This window comes from Lipophrys pholis, assembly GCF_963383615.2.
Source record: "Lipophrys pholis genome assembly, chromosome: 14".
Taxonomy (NCBI): Eukaryota; Metazoa; Chordata; class Actinopteri; order Blenniiformes; family Blenniidae; genus Lipophrys; species Lipophrys pholis.
Genome location: NC_137633.1, coordinates 9,351,944 through 9,375,954, shown reverse-complemented (window position 1 = coordinate 9,375,954; position 24,011 = coordinate 9,351,944). Strand labels below are relative to the sequence as shown.

General features: G+C 42.6%; 1 protein-coding gene across 1 annotated transcript in view; it reads right to left on the bottom strand.

The window, feature by feature from the left end:
- Positions 1-1,651: 1,651 nt before the first annotated feature.
- The window catches only part of clmna (calmin a), a gene marked incomplete at its 3' end in the record, with an annotated part of 34,252 nt that continues 11,892 nt past the window's right edge, over positions 1,652-24,011 (bottom strand). The window contains exons 2-13 of the mRNA XM_080480934.1: positions 14,370-14,431; positions 11,567-11,662; positions 11,342-11,425; positions 11,170-11,262; positions 9,729-9,925; positions 9,447-9,640; positions 8,356-8,438; positions 6,280-8,229; positions 4,766-4,854; positions 3,443-3,530; positions 3,295-3,344; positions 1,652-1,775 (exon numbers count right to left, since the gene is read on the bottom strand). Coding sequence (XP_080337060.1) covers positions 1,652-1,775; positions 3,295-3,344; positions 3,443-3,530; positions 4,766-4,854; positions 6,280-8,229; positions 8,356-8,438; positions 9,447-9,640; positions 9,729-9,925; positions 11,170-11,262; positions 11,342-11,425; positions 11,567-11,662; positions 14,370-14,431 — 3,110 coding nt within the window. The remainder of the gene's footprint in view (positions 1,776-3,294; positions 3,345-3,442; positions 3,531-4,765; positions 4,855-6,279; positions 8,230-8,355; positions 8,439-9,446; positions 9,641-9,728; positions 9,926-11,169; positions 11,263-11,341; positions 11,426-11,566; positions 11,663-14,369; positions 14,432-24,011) is intronic.

Sequence of the window (24,011 nt, the reverse complement as noted above, 5' to 3'; positions counted from 1 at the left end):
AAAACATTCATACATCTCTACAAGCTGTAACAATTTACAATGACACGATGTGCCTGTTGGGGTCAGCGTGTGAGAACAAAGAAACGTGGCTCACCCCCCTCCTCGCCCCCCCCCCTTCCTCATGAGGGTGAGTGAACAAAGGATTTTGGCTCCAACATGCCTCAGGTATACAACACAGAACTGGGTTGCCGCCGAGTTATAAGCGTGTTAGAAAGATGATCTGGCCCTTAGTGAAGCTCTCCCTTTTTAGCACTTCCAACATTATCTTTGGCAGTTTGTATTCTCTTTCAAAAGCACAACAGATTAACATCTGCCTTCATTCAGACCGGCGTGACCTCTTTACTGTAGTTCAGCAGCTCACGTTCACATTACATCATAAGTAACCCTGTTTCCAGGATGTTGGGACATCGAGTACAAAGTAGACTTGGTGAAATCCATCCCGAGTTTACAGCTTCAAAACTCCCAATTAAAGCCTGATTAGTAAAGCGAGCCCTGTGATGGACTGACAACCTTTCTGAGTCGGCTCCGGCGCCCTGTGACCCGAAGTTGGGCAAAATTGGATTTAAAAAAAACAAAACAAGATTGGTTGCAATATTATTAGGTTTGATGTGAGTAGATGAGCATTCTGAATGTGATGCCAGCATCATGCAAAACACCTTAATAAATGGTGAACCCCGCCTCCAGGTGCACATTTAGTCCAACAGCCCATGGCGGACCATAATCTCAGAATATCTTTGTCTTGTTTCATCACTGCACGCACTAAACATGTTGCTGGCGTCAAATTGAAAATGTGCATCAATCTTTAAAAAAAAAAACGTTTTAAAGGTCGTCATCGACTACGTAACACCATGCCCCACATCTTTAGAGACAGTGTTGCATCCACTTTGTTTACGTGCACGCTCTTCTCCGTAACCGTGCCGTCTGGGTTGAATGGCTATTCACCGTGCATCCTTACATTCAGAATATTTATATCAATCTATAAGAACGAACTGTACAACCGCGCAGTCTTCCCCGACGAGCTTTGTCAGCTTTGCACTGCAATAAACCACAAACAGTTCAGTGTCTTTCTCACAGAAGATGATCTGTGGTGCAATGCCAGGACCACCGCGAGGACGTCTCAAGAGCACAGCTGCAGTATTGTATAAAGGGGGTAGCTGTAAGAGACATTTAGAAAGTCACGTATTCAAAAATCGGAGAAATTTGCCAACATTGTAAGAATATATTTGCACTTTGACCTGTTATATAGTATTCCTACAGCCACTCCATTTAAATCCTGTTAAACACAAATGTTACTTTTTATATATATATATATATAGAATAACATTATTCCATTGTGGTTTTTTTCCACATTTGAAATGTCCTTTGTAGTCATTTTTTTACGGTCACACTGCAAGCGAACAAGCAAAAACTTTTTAAAACGAAACGAGCTCTACGAGTTAAAAATGTACATCCTAGCAAATGCCTTCATTTAAGGTTTGAGTACAGTCACGTTATGAAAAGCAGAGAGAAGTGGCAGTTGAGCTGTGGATGTGTCGTTTTATTTAGGCATAGATTTGTACCTGACGAAAATCTTTCTTAAGCTGTGTGTGTGTTTACGTGTGTGTGTGTGTGTTTACGTGTGTGTGTGTGTGTGTGTGTGTGTGTGTGTATGTTAGCGGTTGAGGTTAAGCAGCAGGCTGGGCAGTGTCTTCAGGTCCATCTGAGGCAGCAGCCAGAAACAGTAGAGCAGTAGCCACAGCAGCAGGAGAAGGTGGAGCTCCCAGTTCTCCCGGCACCTACACACACACACACACACACACACACACACACACACACACACACACACACACACACACACACACACACACACACACACACACACACACACACACACACACACACACACACACACACACACACACACACACACACACACACAAAACCACCATTTATATACAAACTCTCACAAGCACAAAATAACCCCTGCACACCCTAACTTCCCTCATCCGCTGGAGGAAGGTGAGGATGATGAGCGGGGGTATTATAAAGGGACAGTAGAGTGGTGGAAGAGCTCCCTGAGTGCACATCCTCGCGCAGCTCAAGATCAACCCTGGGATTAAGATGGAAGGCTCCCCACTGCTGAGTCTGATGACTCATCCTGCACTCGTGGACGCTTCCTCGTTTTGCCTCCGACACAAATGCAAATGCAGCTTAACATGCGTCTCCTCTTCGAATCTGCAAGATGCCCTCTTTTTTTTTTTTTTTTTTTAACTGGAAGAAAATCTCTCCTTCAATACTCGTGAACAATTGTACTGGAGCGCACTCTACGGTTACTCTCCTCACCTTAGCTGTATTTAAAACTACCTGATCTGTATTTAACGGCATGCTGTCAGATTGAAAGGTCACAAAACGCAACGGAGCAAGTGAGAGCAGCAAACGCTCAGGTGAGGCTAATTAAAAAGAACGACTCACATTAAGTATAAACTGAACTACATCAGACAGGCAGGATATACATGGTGAGGATCCTGGAAGTAGACCAATCATGTTCAATGCAGACGCTTGATAAAGTTGTTTCTTACAACCTGCAATAATAAACTGTTTTTTCTTGAGAGACAAAACATTTCCTGTGAGTATCTCAGATTGAATGTGTTCTAAAGCAGTGGGCCCCCCGTTTTGAATCAACTCCAGGAAGTGGAGACGACACAGAGATTTATTAAAACTGGACTGTTCTCAGCCCTTCAACCTCTTGCGATGAAGTGGAGGCAATGTTAAGGGGGTGACCCGGGGTGTTTATGCACCCTTTGAGAATGTCAAGTACATCAACACAACCAAACAGGAAACACGCCGGTCAGTCAGTGGCAGCTGATCCCATGATAACAGTGCAGTGACGGTCATGGTGAGAGCCGATATCTGAAGTCTGATCTTTTAATGAATTTTCTTTTTTTTTATAAGCTGTTTTGAAAAAAGTCTGTTTTTGAAATTCAATACTTTATTTAAGTTCACTAATCTTCCCAAAGCTTTTGACAGGTTTAAGAGATTGTGACGGTCACAAAATGTCTTATTTTTAACATTGCATATGTTTGTTGTGAATGAAAAACAAGTCTTTTTTTATATTTACATTCCACACATCATCCCAGTTTTAGAACCTGTCATGGTTTAATTCCTGTTCCGGTGTCATTTGCAATGTACGGTATTTGTACTTAAGTATAAAAATGCGTAAGGCCACTAGTGTGCAACTCGTTTTAAAAGCCTGATAACTCGTAGGCTACTGGCAACGCGTAGTTATCAGTAGATCTTTCATATAAAAGTTCTTACCAAAAATCAGAGTCATCCTCGTCGGCTTTCTTGGAAACTCTCTGATTGTCCTGCGAGTGAGAAAACACCAGACGCAAACTGTCAATATCCAGCAGTAGTTAGTTTGGTGATATCTCCACACTCAAGCACACAGAAGAGTCAAACCCACCGTGGGTTCAGCTGGACGGGCTCCTTTTCTGTGGCGAAGAACTGGAGGACTCAGGATGTCATCTTGTGTGATGAAACTCGGGTCGATTCTAACGAGACAAAAGCACTTTGTTCAAGAGTCAGCAGGAGATAGAGCACTGCATATTATGAAGAGCGAAATCCTTAAACTGGTTGGACAACACTTTATTTTGTTTAATAATTCTGGGTCTGATTCACAGTGGCCAGAAAATATGTGTTAATCCAAATTATTGCACAAATATCAATAATATTAGATGTATTTTCAACACATGAGAGTGCATCTTGAAGAAGCAAAATAAATCTGGATTGAGTTACCCTTCCAACTTCCTTTGAGAGCATTACCCAGAAATAAACTCTGCCAATAGGTGCGGATCAGACCTGCAGGAGGAATTTTGGCCCAGTTTTGTCTTGCAGAACTGCTTCAGCTCAGCCAGATTCTGCTTTGAATGGCTCTCTTACCCCGTGGTGAAAAGTCGCTCCAAATCGTGGCCCCAGAACTCATCGTACAGCTCACGGTCTAACGTTTGCTTGTGGTGCTCTATTCTCGTTACAAGTACACCACGTGTTCGTCCCCAGCAGGTCAACCAGCATCGGCAGTCCAGAAGAAGTTTCCCAGCAAGGCAGCAGTAGTTTTCTATGCGGCGTCCAATTTAAAGATGTTGCACACATGAGACTCCTGATGATTCTTTCCACTTTTTAGCTGCTGGTGGAGACTGCTTTTCTTTTACTCTTACTGGCCCACAGTGATCTCCATTTATATAATTTTCTTTTAATTGCGGATTGGAGAAATCTCTGGGATGCCTTTGTGACCCTCTTCGGTCTGATTTATTAAAGCACTGTTTAGTTTTTGGAGCGCCATTTCCAAATGATGGTTCAGCAAACTGAAAAATCTAGAGCGTCTTCGTGATTCAAAATAGCTGTGAAGCTGACTCACATCTGATTCCTTTGATTCCAATTCAGTTTTGCCAACTCCTGACTCCCTCGAGCTGTTTTTAGACCGATTTTCTTTTTCCAACAGTGCTGCGGACGGTTTCTGGCTGCGTTTGACAAAGGAGCGAAACATGTCGGCCTACGTGTGTCTGTTAAGAGCAAAAGCATGAACGGGAACAAAGTCTCTCAGTCCCGATAAGGCCGGTCTTGGTTTTGTTCACCAGCCTACAGAAATATCTCCTCTCGGTACATTTATGGGAATACGTAGGAGGACGGGTCAGAGCAGTCCCATCCGCTACCACAACGCTGGTTCCCCCCCGGGGGTAAAGTCTGTTTCTCAGTGAACCCGGGGACAGACTAAGAATAGAAAGCCTACCTCACAGGCTCCATGTTTTCCACGGCGCATATTGGAGTCAACAAACACGTTTCCTGGGATTCAGAAGCACCGTCCGTCTCAGGGGCCACCTGATAAGAACGGGAGGAGAGACGGAAAGCTTCTAGCAGACTAATTACCTACAGCAGAGAAAGAGATAGTCAGAATGGAGCATGAATATTAAATAATGTAAATAATAACTAATCCCTTCAGAGGATGTTGGGCACTGGGACTTTAAGATGGATTATTTGAATTTCCAAAATGCAAATAAGTTGCGAAGCACATTCCCACTGTTTACAGTATTTATCTACTGTTTCCAAGATGAAGTATTCTCTAACTCGATCAAATACTGGAAAAATATAACCGAGCAAATTCACGTTTTGAGAAGATCAGTGTGCGTGCTTAAAAATGCTCAAAACATGAAAAAGGTTCATCATTATAAATATCATGCATATTTGGCACATTTTTTTAACCCACAGGCCCTCTTGTACCCGTCGGTGAAGGTTACTGTGTAAATATCGTTTTGAGGGATTGCTTAATGGTGGAGAAAATATCAAGAGGGCAACAATGTCACGGTGAGAGTGTGAAATCAGTAAACAACAGATAAGTGATGTTAACCCTGCGCCGTGTTTTTCATGCAGTGTTCACTTTGAATGCGATCGCCTCGTGTATCTTGACACAACATGAGCACGTTAAAGCAGGAGGCCCGAAGCTTTCAGCGGACGTCAGTGGAGCAGAAAGGTGCGACTGTGGATGATGAATGTCTGTTTTGTCATCCGCACCTTCGGTGTGATGTTGTGGAAGTGTGAGCTGTCACGTCGCTCCGTGTTCCTGTTCGGACATTCGGATCAGCACGTACACGTATTTGCAAAGGCAGACTGAAAGCTCCATGACAAAAATCGAAAATATCTAAATTTAAGTATTATTCAGCGGTACAGCTACTAACTGTTTAGGAAGTAACAACCAGGCGCTATTCTGTCTTTGCAGCTTGTAAAATATGACGGATGTTGTTCCAAAGTAGGTTGTTGTTTGCATTAAAAAGGCGACATATCAAATAGGGTTTGAGCTTGTAACAGATGTCGAATCGATACTCACTCTACGTACAAATTCAAAGCTGTTTTTACTTTGTCGACACAGAACATACCAGTCTTGGATTTCTTGCGCACCCAAGAAGGGGGTGGGAACCACAGCCTTACCTAGACTCACAACCTTTTCCACAATAAATGCATCTAGACACCCTCAATACAGTTATTTTTAATCATCTATATATCTGAATGTCAAACAAGTGTCGTCAGCAAAATATCTGTGGATAAAATAATATCTTCCCCAAAAAATTTACTTTTCAAGACTGTTTTAGACAAATAAAGCTGTCGGTATTCCCCACATAAGGATGGACATGTCTGTAAAATGGATTTTCAGTATATTTCAAGATGAAAAGAAAAGGATTTTTGACCCATAAACTTAATGAGACTGCATTGCTGTAAAAGAATCTTTTTTTTGATTAAACTCAAATGTACCTTTTCCTGCTCTTGCATCAAGTCCGGCCCGTCACTGAAGTCTCCGTCCAGCAGGCTGGGTGTTTGGTCGTCTGGTGAAACCTCTGAAGCTGGTGCCGGCTGGAGAGCAGACACGCTCAAAACAGAGGGCCAACTCTGCATTTCAGTGTCAGGTGGCTCCGTAAACATGAGCTCCTCTTTGTCAGGGTAGAACAGATCCATGGGTTCAATAGGACCGCCACCGAGGTCCTCTGGAGGAGAACATCTTTCCAAGTCCTTATAGAACGAGTCCTTGTTTGCGGCTCCACCCGCTGGTTCCTCACATGAAATCCCAGCCTCCTGTTCCAAGCTGACCGATGCCAACATGCTCCGTTGTGCGTTCGCCGCTCCACTGTCTGCTTTGTCCAGTTGTTCCTCAGACGACGCCGTCTCAGATTTGTCGCGAAGAGCCTCACACTTCTGTTTGGCTTCACTTATTTCCGTGTTAACTGTTGTGTCCGTACAACCATCCGCATCTGATGAGTGGCTAATGTTCTGCCCGTCTCTATTTTCTAAATGTTTATTTTCTCCTTCTTCTGAAACCAAGATGGAAGGAAGCTCAGCAGGAATCCGGTCATCATTTTCGCTGAAGGTGAAACCCTGATCATTTGTATTTCGACCGGCACCTGTTCCATCATGCCCAGATTCTCTTTGCTCACATGCATCGTCACCGGTGTGACCTTGTCCTCCTGGATCACAAGTTTCCTCTTCATCCAGCTCTTGTGATGCACCTAAAATTGCAATCAAAGGGATATTTAGGCCCGGGTGTGTTTTTGAGGCTCCGTCTTGACTTCTTGTTTTCTTTTCGTCTGAACCTTCTGGGGAAAGTTCTTCACTTGAGTCCTCCTCTATTTTTACAAGCACTTTATTTGTCTCATTTAACAATTCAGACTCATCCACCGACTTTCCAGTTTTCTCACTTGCACGTTTGTTTCCACCCTCCTCAGGGTTATTCCTTTGTCGCAGACTGTCAGTTTGATGGTGAACTTCCTCCTTAGCTCCTCTGTGTTCACCTGAAGCGCTCGCATCCAAACTATTCTGCTCAACAAGCTTTTCAAAGCGATCAGGGGCGGGCGGATTACTGCTAGAGCTCAGTGGCACCTGCTTTGGTTTGTCAGCTTCAGGAAGGTTCTCCTCAGCAGCCACATGTTCTATTGCCTGATCCTCACTCTGGTTGTGGTTCCTCTCGTTTTCATCCAGCACATCGACTTGTTTTTCCTCGGAATGCCCTTGGTCCTTGCATTGTGCGCTCTCCAGCGAGCTCAGCGAGTAAATTCCTTCATCGATATATGACCCAGCCAGCGACTGCTCATCTAGGGCTCCGTCTTCCGAAGACGGGACGAATCCTTCATCGAGTGGCGTTACGTCCACAGGGGTCGCCCGGTAAACATCCCAGGTTGTCCCGCTGTCACATAGAGAGCTGTCACTCCGGCTCTCACTGAACTTATCCGCCATCACGCTGAACTCGCTCTCCACCCAGGAGTCCGGTGAGCTGATAGCAGAGTCGCCAACGACCGACTCTGCGGTCACCGATTCAGGCAGTGAGCAGTCAGTGGGCGAATGGGTAGAAGACAGTTGTGGGGATATGGAGGTTGGGTCAGTTGAAACCTCGCTCGCAGGTTTCTTTGGGTCTTCAAGCCCATCAACGGGAATATTTGCATCCTGGGAGGAATCGGCTAAAAAGTCTTCGCTGGACCACGAGCGAGCTGCGGCCACCTTGTAAGTTGGCGACATGACGCCTCTGTCTTCTGACACGGATGAAATCAGAATTTTCGGCGGGAGTTTGGGCCCGCAATCCCTCTGGAACATGTGGGACCTCTCCTTCACTCTGCTTCGATAGGTGCCGTTCCTCAAGTAGTCCGGCTCACTGTCACGGAAGTGGAGTCGGCCCATTGAGATGCTTCGCTCAATGACCTGGTGGGCTTCCTCCGGCTTAGAGAGAAACATAGACACGACACAAAACTGATGAGAACGTAATTTCAAGGGTATAAAATTGGTGTTTTATATAATATATATATGTCAGATTAGTATCGTCCAGGCACTGTGGAGATCTCATACCTCCTCTATGCCAGGGAAGTGCTCCAGGAACTGTGACACATACATTATGATGGACTGCTCATCTGGTGCATTAATTGTCACATCTGAGAGACAGAAAAAACAGCAAACCGTCGTTAAAACGGGGCCACATGAACAATCAATAAAGCTTTAAAGAACTAACATTAAAAAAGGAACAATGGCAGTTGTCTTCACACTTTGCCTGAATAGCAAATGTCATTGCACATATATGTGACACGTTAGTTTTGAAATACGGGTTAAGGCACACTGCTGGTGAAATTCCTTGAGTTAATGGACAGTTAGAGCAAACTTGCATAACTAGAACCGGTCTATGACAATGGGACAGTGTTTTCTTGTTTTTTCAAAGGTGCATTGTACTGTGAACTCTGGCTCAGGTTTTCTAAATAAAACTTTGTTCTGCTAAAATGTTCGTAATTGAGGAATTTTCAGGATTCCAGTAAAATTACAGTTTATGAAACGGCTGCAACACCAGGACCTCAAGGTCACCCGGGACAAATTTGATCAGTGTGTATTTACACATGTTCCAGGAGTGCTTTGATTCTTTCCAATGTGTTGGTCGGGATCTGATGACAGAAAGTGTTCTGTACTGAGATTTGACACAGAAACAGTGGAGCTCTTTCACAATCCCAAACTCCAGTCGCCACTTTCACTACCGCTGGAGAAAATTAGATGACCACATCTTAGTTCTTTCAGGGAATGGAAGAAGTCCGTTTAAGTCAGTTTTGACACTTGTGATGATTTATGAATTTTATAGACAGTCGGCACCACAAGTGAGGATACATAGCCTCTTAACTCAATTCTATATAGACTTTTGTGCATTTTTACAGCATTCAGACTAACTACCGGTGCTATAACCATCCAATCCAATCCAGCATAATGTTACAACAATGGAGAATGAAAGTTAAAAGAAAATAAATAAATATCGAGTTCAGTTACAAGCAGATCAGTGGGCCCAGCAACATCGAAAAATTCTTAAGAGAAATCTGATTAAACTAAGTGGTTTTCTGAATTAAATATCTAATGGTTTTGAAAAAAAAATAAAAAATATCAGTCATAAATTGTAATCTTGTTACCCTCAGCTTCCAGGAGGCGTGGTATGCCCAGGCTGTAGTGGGCTATCCTGAAGGCATCCTCCAAATTCTCCCTGGCAGTTCTCAAAAGGGCCTTCCTCATGTCAACCAGGCTGGAGTCAATGGACTTGATGACGGCCAAAAAGGCCAGACCACTTGTCCAGCTCTTCCCGAAGTCCTGCACCGCAACGCTATACCTGTAACAGGACATATTTGATGTTTCGGGCCCATTCACAAAAAAGCATTACTTTGAGAAAAAGAGACGATAACGTCATGTTGACTCACTTGCGTGTTCGCTTCTGTACCCACTGCAGCAGCTTCTTAATGGCCTTGCTGTGCTCCCTGATGGCTGCGGAGGCCGACTGTCTCTCATCTGATGGCGTGCTGCACAAGGACGCGTCGGAGTCCGAGCTGGTTGGGATGGACGAGAGGCTGGAGCATGAGGGGAACTGGCTCCTGATGTTCCCGGTAAGTTCCTTAATCTGGGTGGAAAGTGAGAGCCAGATTATCTTCCTTTTCTGTCTTGTTTTGCCTCGGTTCAGCTGTTGGGCATCAGATCCAAACATGTTCCTGGGGATTATTTACCCAAGTGTTTCATGCCGACACTTGAGCTTGCAGTTTGCTGAACGATAATAAATAATATCCAACTCCTGAGTGGTTTGCAGGCTGCTTTCAACTCCTTGATCAAAAACAAGCGTGTGTGGGATTAGCATGAAAATACAAATTGGAGAATAAACCTTACTTTGGGAATAAAGTGGGTACAATATAGAAGCTGTTCTGGTTCAAAATCCTGTTGAAAGATAACAGTCAGATAAAGCCCAAGTCTCCAACAGGATTTATTACATAATGGTTTCCGCGGTAACCAGGACACATGACGGCAACACTTCACCAGATCAAAAGCAAATCTAAATCAAAATTAAACTCCTTCGAACATCCAGATGATCTGTCTCAGGCTGAAAGTTGGACTTAAAAGGGAACTTTTCGCAGGAGTATCAGTTTACTCTTCACTGTTGGCGATACGCAGCTTGTGAAAACAATTTGAGAGTAACTGGTGTTGGTCTGGAGGAGATTTCCACTATGTGAGAAAATGATAAGTCAGCTGTTTGCATGCTACCTGCAGCTCATCGGCAGCCACGAGACTTGTATTACCACTAAGCTGTCAGCTTTTCCATTTCACACGGACAAGCTGAAGTCATTTATTTCCACCGTGGAGTTTTGTCCCTACCAAGAAATATTCATTATGGCGCCACTTTTGCTAACATGAATGGCTGTGACAAACACAGTTCATGTTTACCAAGATTAACTGAATTAAGTGCAAGAAAAATTATTTAAAAGAAAAAGCCTGTTACACCAAAAACAGGAGTTAGGAGAATTTTACTTATACTACCTTCAAAAAAACACATCGGTAACACCATTTTTTTCCCCTGTCCCTGACTAGAAGTCGAGATGGCCCAGGATCTGACAATAGATGTTTTTCTGCATATTTGAAAGATGGTCACATTGAAACAAATAATTTAGTGCAACTTGGATGGTTTGTCTAATCAAAAGTGACAATGCAAATTATTAAACATGAATGAAAAGCCACAGCTGGCCAAGAGGCAAAATCAATTTACGTAGGTAATCTATTAATTAAAAAACAGACTAAGAAAGTTAACATAAATAAAGATTAATATAAATACATTTACACCATTAAAATTGGGTTTAAAATATTAAAGAAAACAAAAACCTGGAAGAAGAGGATGATGTTCCAAATGAGGCCCAAGATGATGGAGGAGTTCCCATCGGCCACATCAGATGCATCGATGCTGACCAGCTTCACCTGAGGGGGCGCGCAGTTTTTTATGAGGCGACAGCTTTGACATTCATCAAACGACCCAGCAGCTCACAGTGACACTCACGTTTCTCTCCTCCAGGAAAGACAGGACCTTGGCGATGTTATTGAGTCTGAATATACGATGAGACGACTTCTTGAACCCATGAAGCTAGAAAATAAGAGAGGAGGACATAAAGCATGTAACAAATACTGTGTTCACTACGGCATGTGGTAGCATTGGTCAGACCGTGCTGCGGGTATATATGGAAACATGAGAGAAAACAAAACAAATAACTATTTTAAGTCTGACCAGTTTGCAGCCAGAGAGCTCCTCCAGCAGGGCCATGAGAATATGCCCATCTTGGATGTCGTGGAAAAGGTCATTGACTTCAATGGGCGGGTCACACTGAGGAATAAAGAAAGCAGGAATAAATACCATGACTGGAATGTATGTTTAGTCTTTAAATACATTTGCACTTAGTTAGGAGAGTCTTCTTGCTTTGTCTGTGAAAATTGAATAAAATATTCCAAAGCAATAATACTAAATTATATGCAATTGTCAGCAGATAAAAAGGTGAGATTTTGAGGATTTCAGCCTGCAGTATTTGGTTTCACTAATTATTGCACTAATTAACCCGCGATTCTTGTTACAGGCGAATTTGTCACGCTTCAGAAAAAAACCGCAGGATCTGCGACGCACCGGTGACATGAACCAATTTAACACAAAGCTTGTGTAAAATTTGCTGTAATCCGCTCGGTGTAGTGTTGAATTCAGTGTAAAGCAACGCTTCCCTCTCTGTCAATCGCACTCCGCTGCCCCGTCATAGACATAAATCCACAGTGATGTCTTTTAAAGAGACAAAAACAAACAACCCACTGTACAAATGAGGTAGCTTTCCTTTTAAAACACCATGAATGAGCCACAGTGAGTCCGGTTATCAAAACAAATCATCATAAACACATGCTTTTCTGGTAAATGTGCAGTCTCAGGCAGAGGTGAAGTGGGCGGGGGGAGGGGGGGGGGGGTGGGGGTGGGGGGGCTGGAACTTTCCAAGATGACAGAAAACAAATGCATGATTGTCAATTAGTGGGTCAGAGCTTTGACACGTAGCCAAAACAGTGAGTAGCAGAAGAGAGGCTCATTGTGCAGGACAAAACAAAAGGCTTGATCAGACACTCCAACTCACTGCTCACTGTGACTCACCCCTGCCCAAAAAAATGACAAACAGAAACTGAAGGAAAGCTCAGGAGTGGAACCGAGAGGCTCTATAGAAATCGCACGCCAGTGTAAACACAGTAAGGTGAGTTAGGATAGTATCGTTACTATGGCAGGGACAGAAACCAAAGAATTAGGAGGTTTTTGATGCTGAAGAGAGGCGCTAAAATACTTTGGCAGGCAAGCTATTTTTGTAAGAAAACACAGTGTATGTATGTGTTTATGTTTGTTCACAAATTGTGGCTGAGCTGAAAATCGTGCGACTGCTGTGATGAGCAGCAATCGCTGATGTTAAGAGGCGGTAACACGGTTGCCATGGATACCAAAACGCGGACACACTCCCTTGTTTACACGCGACGTCACACATTCTGCCGCACGGTTATAGTTTCTCAAGAACTCCGTGGTACAACAAAACATTCATAAAACATTTTTTTTAATTTACCGATTTTGCCTTTATGAGTTGCACGTTCGAAGAAGAGAAATTGTATTCTGTCCACTCTGTACATCACTGCATGTAACTGAAATATATTGGACACTTTTAACGCGGAGGTAGAGGTCTGATCGAAATCCTGCTTGTGTTTCTGACAGCAACTAGATTAATATTACCAGGAATCTTGTTAAGAAAAGGAACTCATCAGTCAGACGATGCTTGACTCTACGGTGTGTTTTATAATAGACCAGAAATAAATAAAAAAAACACTTCGCTTCAAAAAAAGAACAAATATAAAACTGCTGGTTACTTGATGATAATCACAGATTAGAGCCGGTGGCAGGTTGTTTCTCCTCCTAATGAGCAGATTAAGACGCTCGATGAGCAGAAACGACACTTTGCAGACATCTGTGTTGATTTTTTTATACAAACAACAGATCAAGTTAGAAATAACTGCAACATTCATGATCAGAATATAATCAGAGAACTCAGAAAAGGCTTAGATTTGATATCAGTCTATTTTCACATCCAGTACACATTCACATATCTACACTTATATAAGGGAGAGTGACAAAGAAAATGGGGGATTTGGGAGCGTTGAATAACTAACGCTGCTTAAAAACACATCAATAATAGTCCTCTTTTGCTTTTTGTGCGAACCTTTCAAAATCACTACCAGTAAAACATTTTGAAATCGATGAAACAGCTTCTACAAAAAGTGGAAAAACTTGGTGGAACAGCGAAACAAACGGCGTCAAGAATGCACGATTTGAATAAATCAACAAATAGGGAAATTGCTTGTTTGTGATTATCAGTTTCTCTGAGGCAGAGAAAAATCATTTCAAACTGTCACCCGGTCACAGAGGACGGAAATGTAATGGATTATATAGCACCTTTTTAGTGTCAAGGATGTTAATTTAACAACAAAAGTGAAATGAATGACAGTAAATGAAGCTTTATCGAATCAAAATGGAGCCCTTTTGATTATTAGCACCTAAATAGTCATTTAGTTTTACAATATTGAAGCAACAATTTCACTTGATATTGATTCTGAATGTGGTTCATTGATCTTCCTCCTTGCACCAGCACATTGGAAACCCACGTCGGGCAAATGACCGCCTTATCAGCATTGTAACGTTAACGCGCTGCGCTCAGACTGACACTTTACAGCCCAATGAAACTTTAATGCAACGCAAAGACGGTCCCACACAACCACATCTATAATTTAGTGAGGCTGCAGCTGCAGTTTATATCGAGCGCGTGTTCCGGCGGCACCGTGACAGTGGTCACGAGTGGGTAATCACACAGAGCCGCCCCACGTTTTGGAATGGACGGCAATAAAAGACACCATCGCATCGCACCCAGACAGTGAAGAGAAAGCAATAACGGCAGGAAAGGTTGTTTCTTGTTTTTTAGGTTTTTTTTCCTCGAGTATTCTCGGCGGATTCTTGGAAGTTCTGTACAAACCTTTTCTAAATGGAGGTTCATCCAGCGGGTGAAAGTCCTCTTCTGCACCACTTCTCTTTCAACTGCCAAGAATAAAGACAACAGTGTCGGATTAGATTATAGCATTCATGTACAAAACAGAAGTTGAAGGAACTGCCTCACACACCAATATGTGAAATACAGTTTATTCGTTACACTCTGTAATGACGAGTTCCTTTTCAGTGAGGATAAACTCTTTGGGTTGACACGTCGTCTTCAAGCTGTTTGCTGATCTGGTGCTGCTTCAGCTTGCAGTTTTCCCAACTTTCATTCTTCAGTTTTTCAGCGCAAATGATGCATTCAGCTCTAAATTTGTCCATCGATTCAATAAATCCATATTCTATGGAACTCTAAGTGCACTGTTTCTTTATGACTGAATTGGTGGGACGCACTGGAGCCTTTTGGCCAACAGGCCTTATGTTTGAATCCCCCACTGGTTGGAAATCACTGCTGTGATGAACTCTGCAAAGCAGCCCAAAATCATGGTGCTCCCACCACCATGCCTCACTGTGGGAACGATGAACTTCATTAGGCATGCAGTGCACCAACAATTTGATTCAACCTTATTTTCAATAGTCCGGGAACAAATATGTGCATCTTCCTGTGTCGTTGTTTCTTAATTTGCATGTAGAATTTTACTGTTAATCGTGTTGAACAATCGCTTTAATCCCTCAGTCCTGCTATGAAAAAAAGCCACCGCTGCAATACGGTACATAAAGTGGACATACGGGAGGAACAGCAACCAGAGGGGAGTATAGGAGGAGCTCTGGAGGAGTTACCATGGCAGCAAAGTCAGCTGTTAGTCATTTTTATGTCCACAACAGTTCGCTACAGGCACTGGGGCTAACTCTGCATTGTGCACAGCAAGTGGAACAAGAGCTTTGGATGCAGCACTGATATTGATTGTTTCATCCTCCAGCAGAGGATGACTGCTCACCGTGGGCTAATGAGGTAGACTACCTGCCTGGCACCTAAAGTCCACATTTAGCCTCAAAGTCTGTAAAGCTTTGAAGCCAAGACTGAGAGAGACAGATCTGTCAACGTGTCCCATCAAGTGAGCAGCAGGCTGGCCTGTCTTGTTCTTGGGAAACGCCTCAAAGGCGCAGATCCCCCCCCACCCCCCCCTCCGACCGCCAGTCGCAGAGAATGCAGGAGTTTGGTTTGTATTCAAGAGGCGTTTCTGAGGCTTCAATGCATGAATCCTTGTCATGGCAGACACAGGGAACCAGTAGACGAGGCGAATAGGGAGGGGAGCAAGCAGGAAGAGGATGATAAAAGACAGAAAGACAGTCGAGAGTTTATACTATTTGCTCCAGACCCACATGTCAGAATGGCATATTAGACTTTGTCTAATTAATACTGAATAATCAATCATTTAATATAACTGCATATAAATTTGTCTCTGTCCAAAGCGACAAGTTGACATGCCACTTCTTCATGCAATTTCAGAGCGTTTTTGTAATCACAAGGGTATGAGGGGAATATATGCTGACTGTGTGGGCAGTTCAAAGTGGATCCGTGTAGGTTGTAGGTGCAGCAGTGATTCATTCATGAGAGCCTGAAGATGGATCAGTGGGTGTAATTATGCAGAAATTCAAGCTCGGCCACTCACATCAGCGATGCAGCGACGCCATCAGTGCTCAACCAATCACAGCTGCTGGCTGTGCTGAGGGACTCGGGGGCGTCCGAATGAAGTAAAGAAAAACTAGACAGTATATGGAAAACGTGGGCAAAGACACACTTTTTAAAAACCGAATGTGACACTCAAGATGAAACAGTAATTAACGTTTGGGATTGTTATTGTTATATATTATTAAAATAAATGTTTATGCGCCACAAACTATTATTTCCTTATTTGTTTACTTGCGTTCAACCCAGAATGATTGCACAGAGCACAGTAATGGAGTTGGCAAGTAAACTATTTTTTTTACATATTTCCTAGTTCAAATACCATTTTTGCATTCTAATCAATCATTGGAAATCTCTATACTACATACACACCATTGGTACTGACATGCAGGCCTCATAGCAGTAAGACTATAAATGAATAGTCTGTTTGTTGGAAAAGCCATTTCCAGGTCAGCAACATTATTTCTCCTCTAACTGGTAACATAAACGGAGTGTGACACACACTTCCTGTGGTTTGAAGTATATTACTGCGAACATGTTTTGAAACCAAACAAATCTGACACTTTCGAACACAATAACTTTCTGACTAAAAGAGATTTAAGCTTAGTTACCAGACCTGGGATATTATTCTTGAGCTGTCGTTCACGTCTGGGTAAAGTTTGTCTAAGATAAGCCATGTCTGAATTCCGGATCTCTGGTCGGCCTCACTTGTTTGCCATGCAAACAGAGACGGCTTAATCTGCCGAATTTCACATTTTTTTAGACTACAGCGTGAATCATGTGTGTGGCCTGATGACTTTGCCTGCACTTCTGGGCAGAGGGAGTGAGCAAATATAAAGAAGACAGCGTAAGCTATAAGGGAGCACTCCTTTGTTGGATTTCAAGGAATCAATGACTCCTTGTTTTGTGAATCCTAACTATAGCACACATTACTTCTTTCACTCCCTTGGGGAAAGAAATAATGGATACTGCAGAGACAGCAATGTGTCCGACACACATAATGACGACCAGACAGCGCATGGTTGTTTCAGTGTGGTTCATTAAAGCGGCCTTTATAAAAAATAAAGCATTATACCGTCACGTGTGCAGAAAACGAACACGTGACGGCCATCCACGCCGAAGAAAAACCACACAAACATAAAAAAAAACCCTATAAAGTAACAAACCTTTTCTCTTTTATGTCTCGTCACGTGCTCTAAACTAACTGTCAATGCAATCATACTGTAACTACTACTTGCCTAACCTTAACATATCCCCCTTTTTTAAGAGTAACCTCCTCATGAAGTGACTGTCTATTCTTATATAGAACTATAATGAGTTTGTTGTACAATTAACAAATGCCAATCAAACAAAAACCACAAATTTGCTGCAACCATGAGATGTTGTTGTATCAATACGAAGCAAAGGCCAAGTTAACACGACTTTGTTTCAAGTGAAAATGCATCGCTTTGGTTTTTTTCTTTCAGAAAAGTTTTTTTGAAAACGACAGCCGTTCACTCGGAAACGGCAGTATTGCTAAAAACAATGTAGATTTTACGTGGACCGTTGGTCAATGCTGTTGTTTGCTGCATGTGTGTGTGGTTTCATTATTGAAACAGAGAACAATATGCTATAAACGTTAATAATTCGCAATTACACGGACATTTGCATTGACGGACAACCAAGTTGGATTGTTATTACAGGTGACTTCTTCGTTTAATGGCAGATTGCCTCTTTAGAGTTGCATTACCGCCATAACAGGTGACTCAACTATAAAACTTCCAAGTCCCAGGAGAATGTGGACGGGGAGTCATGACACTCTGGAGGCTGCCATTGTTGTTATTGCCCATCTACTCGCTCATGTGCAGAAGGTTTACTTTGGCCATGGTGCGCGTGTGCAGTAGCAGCATTTTTAAAAAGTTAAACAGGTCCTTCGTGATGTTTCCAGCCTGTTCTGAGAGTAATTTGTTGTCGTAAAGTAAATAATTAAGCTGAATACCTGTAGCAGTGTCACCGCTGCAGGTGTGTGTGCGTTCACACATGTGGCGAAGGTAATATGACGTTCTCCACAAGATAACAAAAGGATGGATCAGGATGTGACAGCAGGTGATATTGTAAACCTATTTCAGGCATGAGAGTGTTTATTTGTTTATTTGCCCAGCGGATGTGATAGATTCTTTATTGTTAGTGTATTCAAACAGTTCAAAGGGCTTTCTAGTCGCCGCTTCATACACACAATAAACATAGGAGGTTGACGTGTTCCTGAAATCTGCTATCCCTGCTTATTACAGCCGTAAAGGCGACTTGCGACTCAGCGGTGAAAATGAACGCCTCTCCGTGTTCTGGATCAGCCTCCACGCGTTGGAGATACATCCACTCGTCAGGAGATGAAAGCCAGCGAGCGTTGGACGTTCCCAGAGGAACGCCTTCTCTTCTAATGAGTCTTTAATGAGTGAATGTGAAGGACCCACGTGACACCAGACATCAAAACCAGGCTGGAAATACACATGGAGGTTCGAGTCTAAATGCAGCCGGAGGTAGCAAGAAATTGGAAAACACCAGAAGGGCTCTTTCAATGAAATATTCATGCAGCAGCTATGACAGGGGCATCCCTGCACTGCAGTGCTGCATCATTCAGTGAGATTGCGTAAGAGCAGAGTTCACAGAGGGGCTCTTTCCCCTCTTGTCTCTTGGAAAAATCCTTCGTTTTACCTGTATAACAGGCCTATGTAAGGACGTGAATATGGAACCTTAAAACACTTTAGAAGAACAATATGTGGTACATTTAAAGCAATAAATGCTTCTGTCACAGCACTGCTTAATTGTGCTTCTTTAAAATTCCCATTTTGGACTGCATCCCAGTCTCTTGTCTCTGCATCCCTTTGCTTCCTTTTCATGTCGAAGCACAACCATCTGAAAAAACCTCCGTGGCTTTACTCTACACAAGTGATTACACTTTTTAACTGACACGCGCATCAGGATGCACCGAGTAATAGTTTCTTCCTTTGAAATATTGACAAAATAAAATAAAAGCTCTAGAAACCACGAAGTGTCATCACCTCAGATTGTAGGACAGATTGCTGTAAACTATGACACAAGGAGTTCGTGCGCAAGCATTTCAAACTTAAGACACCAACTGAGAATCTTTCCACTGATCGGAGCTTTGTTGGTCTCGGGTCATCGTCTAAAGTTACGAGTGACCAAACCACAGCAGCGTGTAGAAAGTGTGTGTTCAGTCTGCACAGACCGATGCGGCTCATTCAGACTGGCGTACAACAGGACCTTATAAGGCCGGAGCAGATGAATTGGCCCACTGTGTTCCCAAAACACCTTGTGCTTTGTTTTTTAAGAATCAAATATACATGAATTTACCATTCAGACCATTTAACACATGCTGATATGGATGAGGCCTTCCACTGATATTAAAAAGTCAGATCGACGACTAATGCGCACGAAGAGACAATATTTATGTGACAACATATAATTGTCTTAAAAATAAAGATATAAACCGTTTTATTGGTTAATGCCCAGAAGTTATCGGCTGGTTTGGAAAGAGAAGGATAAGATGTGAACCAATCAGCATTAGTCTGAAGTGTATCTTTTGGATTAGGTTAATAAGTCACAGACGAGGACGAGGAAAACCAAACAAACGCTTACGTGACTGTGAGACACTTTTAGGCGACTGCTTTGTGTACCTAACAGCATGTTCTGTACTTGTTTGCGTATATCACTAACTTGGATAATGAGCAGGTGTGACTTGTGACGGTGTGTGTTTTCGCACGGACGACGCACGTTTTGAACACGTTACAACCGATTGCTCACTTGACGGAACATTTCCTTGCAACCTGGAACCGACCAATGATAACCAACCCAAAATACTGATCTGAAAACACACAGTATATGAGACGCTGATTACGGGTCCCAAATTAGAACAATTTATGTTTTTGCCACCAAGCAGGGAAAATTGATGTTTTGGAAATCTTCTACAATTACAAAAATATTACATAAGTTGTATTTAGATCAGCTCTTTCCAACAAGTCTAAATTTAGACTGGCATAACAAGCCAGGAAGGAACAAATGACACTCAGTTAACCCTCTTAGGCTGTTTGGACTTATTTTATAATGACATAGTGCAATGAAGCATTGTGCAAAGTACCGGGATTCTTCCGCCGATTCATCATCTTTTTAACAATTCCACAACAGAAACATGCGCTTTCTTCACTTCATAACGTCGTCAGCGTGTGTGTGTGTGTGTGTGTGTGTGTGTGTGTGTGTGTGTGTGTGTGTGTGTGTGTGTGTGTGTGTGTGTGTGTGTGTGTGTGTGTGTGTGTGTGTGTGTGTGTGTGTGTGTGTGTGTGTGTGTGTGTGTGCTCCCCGGCCCGGTCAATGGCCGCAGTGAAGTGCTGGTCCTCGTGTCATTGCTCCCGCTGACTCGTACGGAGTGAGCTTCACTGTTTACAGTCGTCACTTTAAAAGAACAAAGACTGGGTGGTCCGAATATCACAAGCACCAAAACTCTCGTACTGGAGTGTGTGTGTGTGTGTGTGTGTGTGTGTGTGTGTGTGTGTGTGTGTGTGTGTGTGTGTGTGTGTGTGTGTGTGTGATTTCAAAATTTCAGCTTTTTCTGTAAAAAAAATATATAAATTGGGTATAGTTTTATGCAAATTAGGTATATGATACCGTCCCATAAAAAGAATAAGAGTAAGATATATTTGATTGTGTTTGAAAGTTGCGTGAGGTGAAACCAAACGATTCAGTGATTATCTTTATCTGATGCTTTGAAAGCAGCAAAAACAGACGGGGTCAGTTTGACCTGGGAAGACAAAAGCTGACTCATAAAAACAAACACAAGGAATAAAATTTACTTTGCTAAGCTCATTTTTCTCTCCTTTTTGGGGGGGGGGGGGGATTCTTGACTGGAGTCACTTGACATGGAGGCTGTTGACTTTGGTCCTCTTTACACGGGAGTCATTCTCAAGTTTCTGGGTTGCTTCACTACACATTTATGATTTTGTCATTTGAAACAAATGAACTGAAAACCGATTTTTAATGGGAAATTAAAAATAAAAACGGGGCTCGGCACTATAAATCCTGCAGCTTTGGTGGCCGTAGGTAATTAAAGATGATGAATCAGGTGCCGTTTTATTTCTTGTCGTTAACTTAAGTACTTATTTCGAAGTCACTGTAAGAATGACAATCTCAATAAACAATACAAGACACAACATGAATAATTGACACATACAGACGGGGAATAGGCGTTTGTTAAAACCATAAAACATGCCTTTTTTATGAAGGGGTCTACCGTTATTGAACGGAACCGGTCAGTTTTTCATGTGGCCACTCAGGAACATTTTGTTGACCAGATTTTGTTGGCTTTAGAACAATATGACAGAATATATCAAATGTAATGTTGTTGTTTTTTTATCCTGAAAGCCGACTCCAGTCTCTGTCAGATGAAGTCAGAGCGAGTGGCTTTGTGAAATCACCTGTTGGAACCACTTTAGTGACTCGACTAAGCCCAACACAATATACGCCGGCTACAGTGATCCTGTATCAAACACCGTCCACATTCCAGCAGATTGTACCAACGGCGGCGTTGTGAGGGAAGCTCATGTGATTTGTCCGAGACGCTTTAAAAAAAAAAAAAAAAAAAAACTAAAGCAGAGTCCACAAAAGGGGAAGATGAATGAAGTGGAAAAATAAGCAGGTTTTCCCGCAGGTGTTTGAAGGTAAACTGGGGACTTTCTGAACACATGAGCGCAGGAAAGGAGGCCCAACAAAGGGAAATGTCAGGACAGCAAAGCCACAGCAGCTCAGGGTGAATCGGTGGAAAATTGAAAAGCAATCCCCCCCGGTTGTGTGGGTGTTTTTCTGCCGCATTTACCTACTCAGTGAACACCCCCTCCAGAGGCTACGGGTCAACCTGAGAGCGCCGGCTCCGAGAAACATTGCCCGGTGAGCCACACAGCGCCGTCATCATCCCTGTTAACTCTTTGGCGGCAGCCAAACTCCGGAGTGGACGACTTTTCTCTGCGTCTGATAAAAAAGCGCGCGCCGCGGACCAATCGCAGCCTGTGTGGACGGAGAGCGAGCGAACCCAGGCTTACATCACCGGCCGACGGAGGGTTTATCTAACAATATAACCAATGACCTTATAAAAAATAAAAAAATAAAAAAAAGAACAGCCTATTTTTAGAGCAGGAAGTGGGCGTGGATTTATAAAAGTGTGCTTTTCAGTTTGCGATCACTCACCATGCGGTGGCTTTACATGGTAAAGACTGCCGCAGTGAGATCATGCTGCCGAGGGCGGGAAGTACAATCTGTGTTTGAGTACGGAGGCATTCCATGAAGTACAATCTGTGTTTGAGTACAGAGGCATTCCATCCAAGTGACCAACTGTTGGCACACAACTAATAAAAAGATGTGGGGTCGGTCACTGTAATGGGTTGATGTGTACTTACTGAGGCCGTGTACTGGTCTGCATCCAGCCCAGTTCTTCAATATCACCTTATTTCATGGTACCGAGACATGAAATCGAAAAACAAATGGCAATGAAAAACATGTCTTTTAAGATAAGCCGTTTTGTTCTTGAGAGTGCTGTCGACTCATAGAGGTAAGATAAGCAAATGCTGTGTCTGCAAATTTGCTGGTTCGAATCCCACTGCTGATGAATAAACCACCTTGGGTTCCTGAGCAAAGTCGGCACCCGAGGCAGTGAACTACATCAACCCACTGCTCCTAAATATGTGCATTTTATAGTTAATAATCAACAACATGCGGTAAATCCAGCATAAGCACGTCTGCAAGGGGATCTTAAATCTGATTTACACTTCTTTCTATTTATTTTTCCCAAAAGTCCTATTTGGGATTCAGCCACATCTTGTTATAAAGCAACCAACCTCACCGGTTCAATGAGAACGTGTCACAAATACAGTCTCCTGAAGGGGTTTCTCCCCGGGCCAGTGATACTCCAGCTTCCTCCCACTATCTAAACACATGCTTGTTGGGTTAATTAGTAACTTTAAAATGTTTTTGTAGGAGTGAGCGAGTCTCACCGAGTGAGCTTCGTCCAAACTGTATCCTGTCTGCCCGGCTTTAGCCGGGTATGGAAAGAGTATTAGATTATTAAGTATTAGAGATAAATGAATGGTGGCTGAAGATTCTAATGAATATAAAGAAGAAGAAAAAGGAGAAGAAACCAATTCTATAACGGATGAAATGTACCTGTTTTAAGATCTGGTATCTTTAAAAAAAACTCAAAAAAATACAGACAACTGATGTCACGCTTGTCCTTGAATGTCTCAGCTCACGCTTGCTTGCTGCTCATGCTACCTTGACATCGATTTAAAAATTGACTAGACACATTTGGTGCTTTGACAGAATACAAGGGACGGAGAGAAAATCTCCGCTGCATTCACATTTTAACAAATTTGATGATGCTTAGGAACAATTTTTACAATCAACAATGTCTTACGGAATGATTTGTGTCCCCGCCTCCCCAGATGTGCAGTTGAAATGATCTAAAGAGACTAAAATAGTTTTTTTTAATAAAGAATAATAAACAATGATTTACTTTGGTTCAGTTGGCCAAGTGAGTCTTTCAATCCCAAGGTTGTTGTTGTTTTGATCCCTCACTCTCACTGTCATTTGTATCACAATGTCCTGGGAATGTATTTGAAATTTACCACCGCAGAACCATGGCAGTTGTGATGATAATCAAAATATACAACTAGATTGTCCATCAAATCAACTTCAATGTTGGTTAAAATCTGTCATGTAGCTCTGAAGTAATCCTTCAAATTTAATCTGGATCCAGAATCCGGATCTGGATCACCTCCAAAATGGAATGGAATCCTCCATGGTCTAATATCTTATACTCCAGAGTGAAAAAAAATATGTTCACCTTAAAAAATAAATATATAAATTAAAAAAAAACTGATTGCACAAGACAACGACAGAAACGTAACATAGGTCTGATCATTTGACTCATAATTTGTTGTGATCTTGGCTGGACTG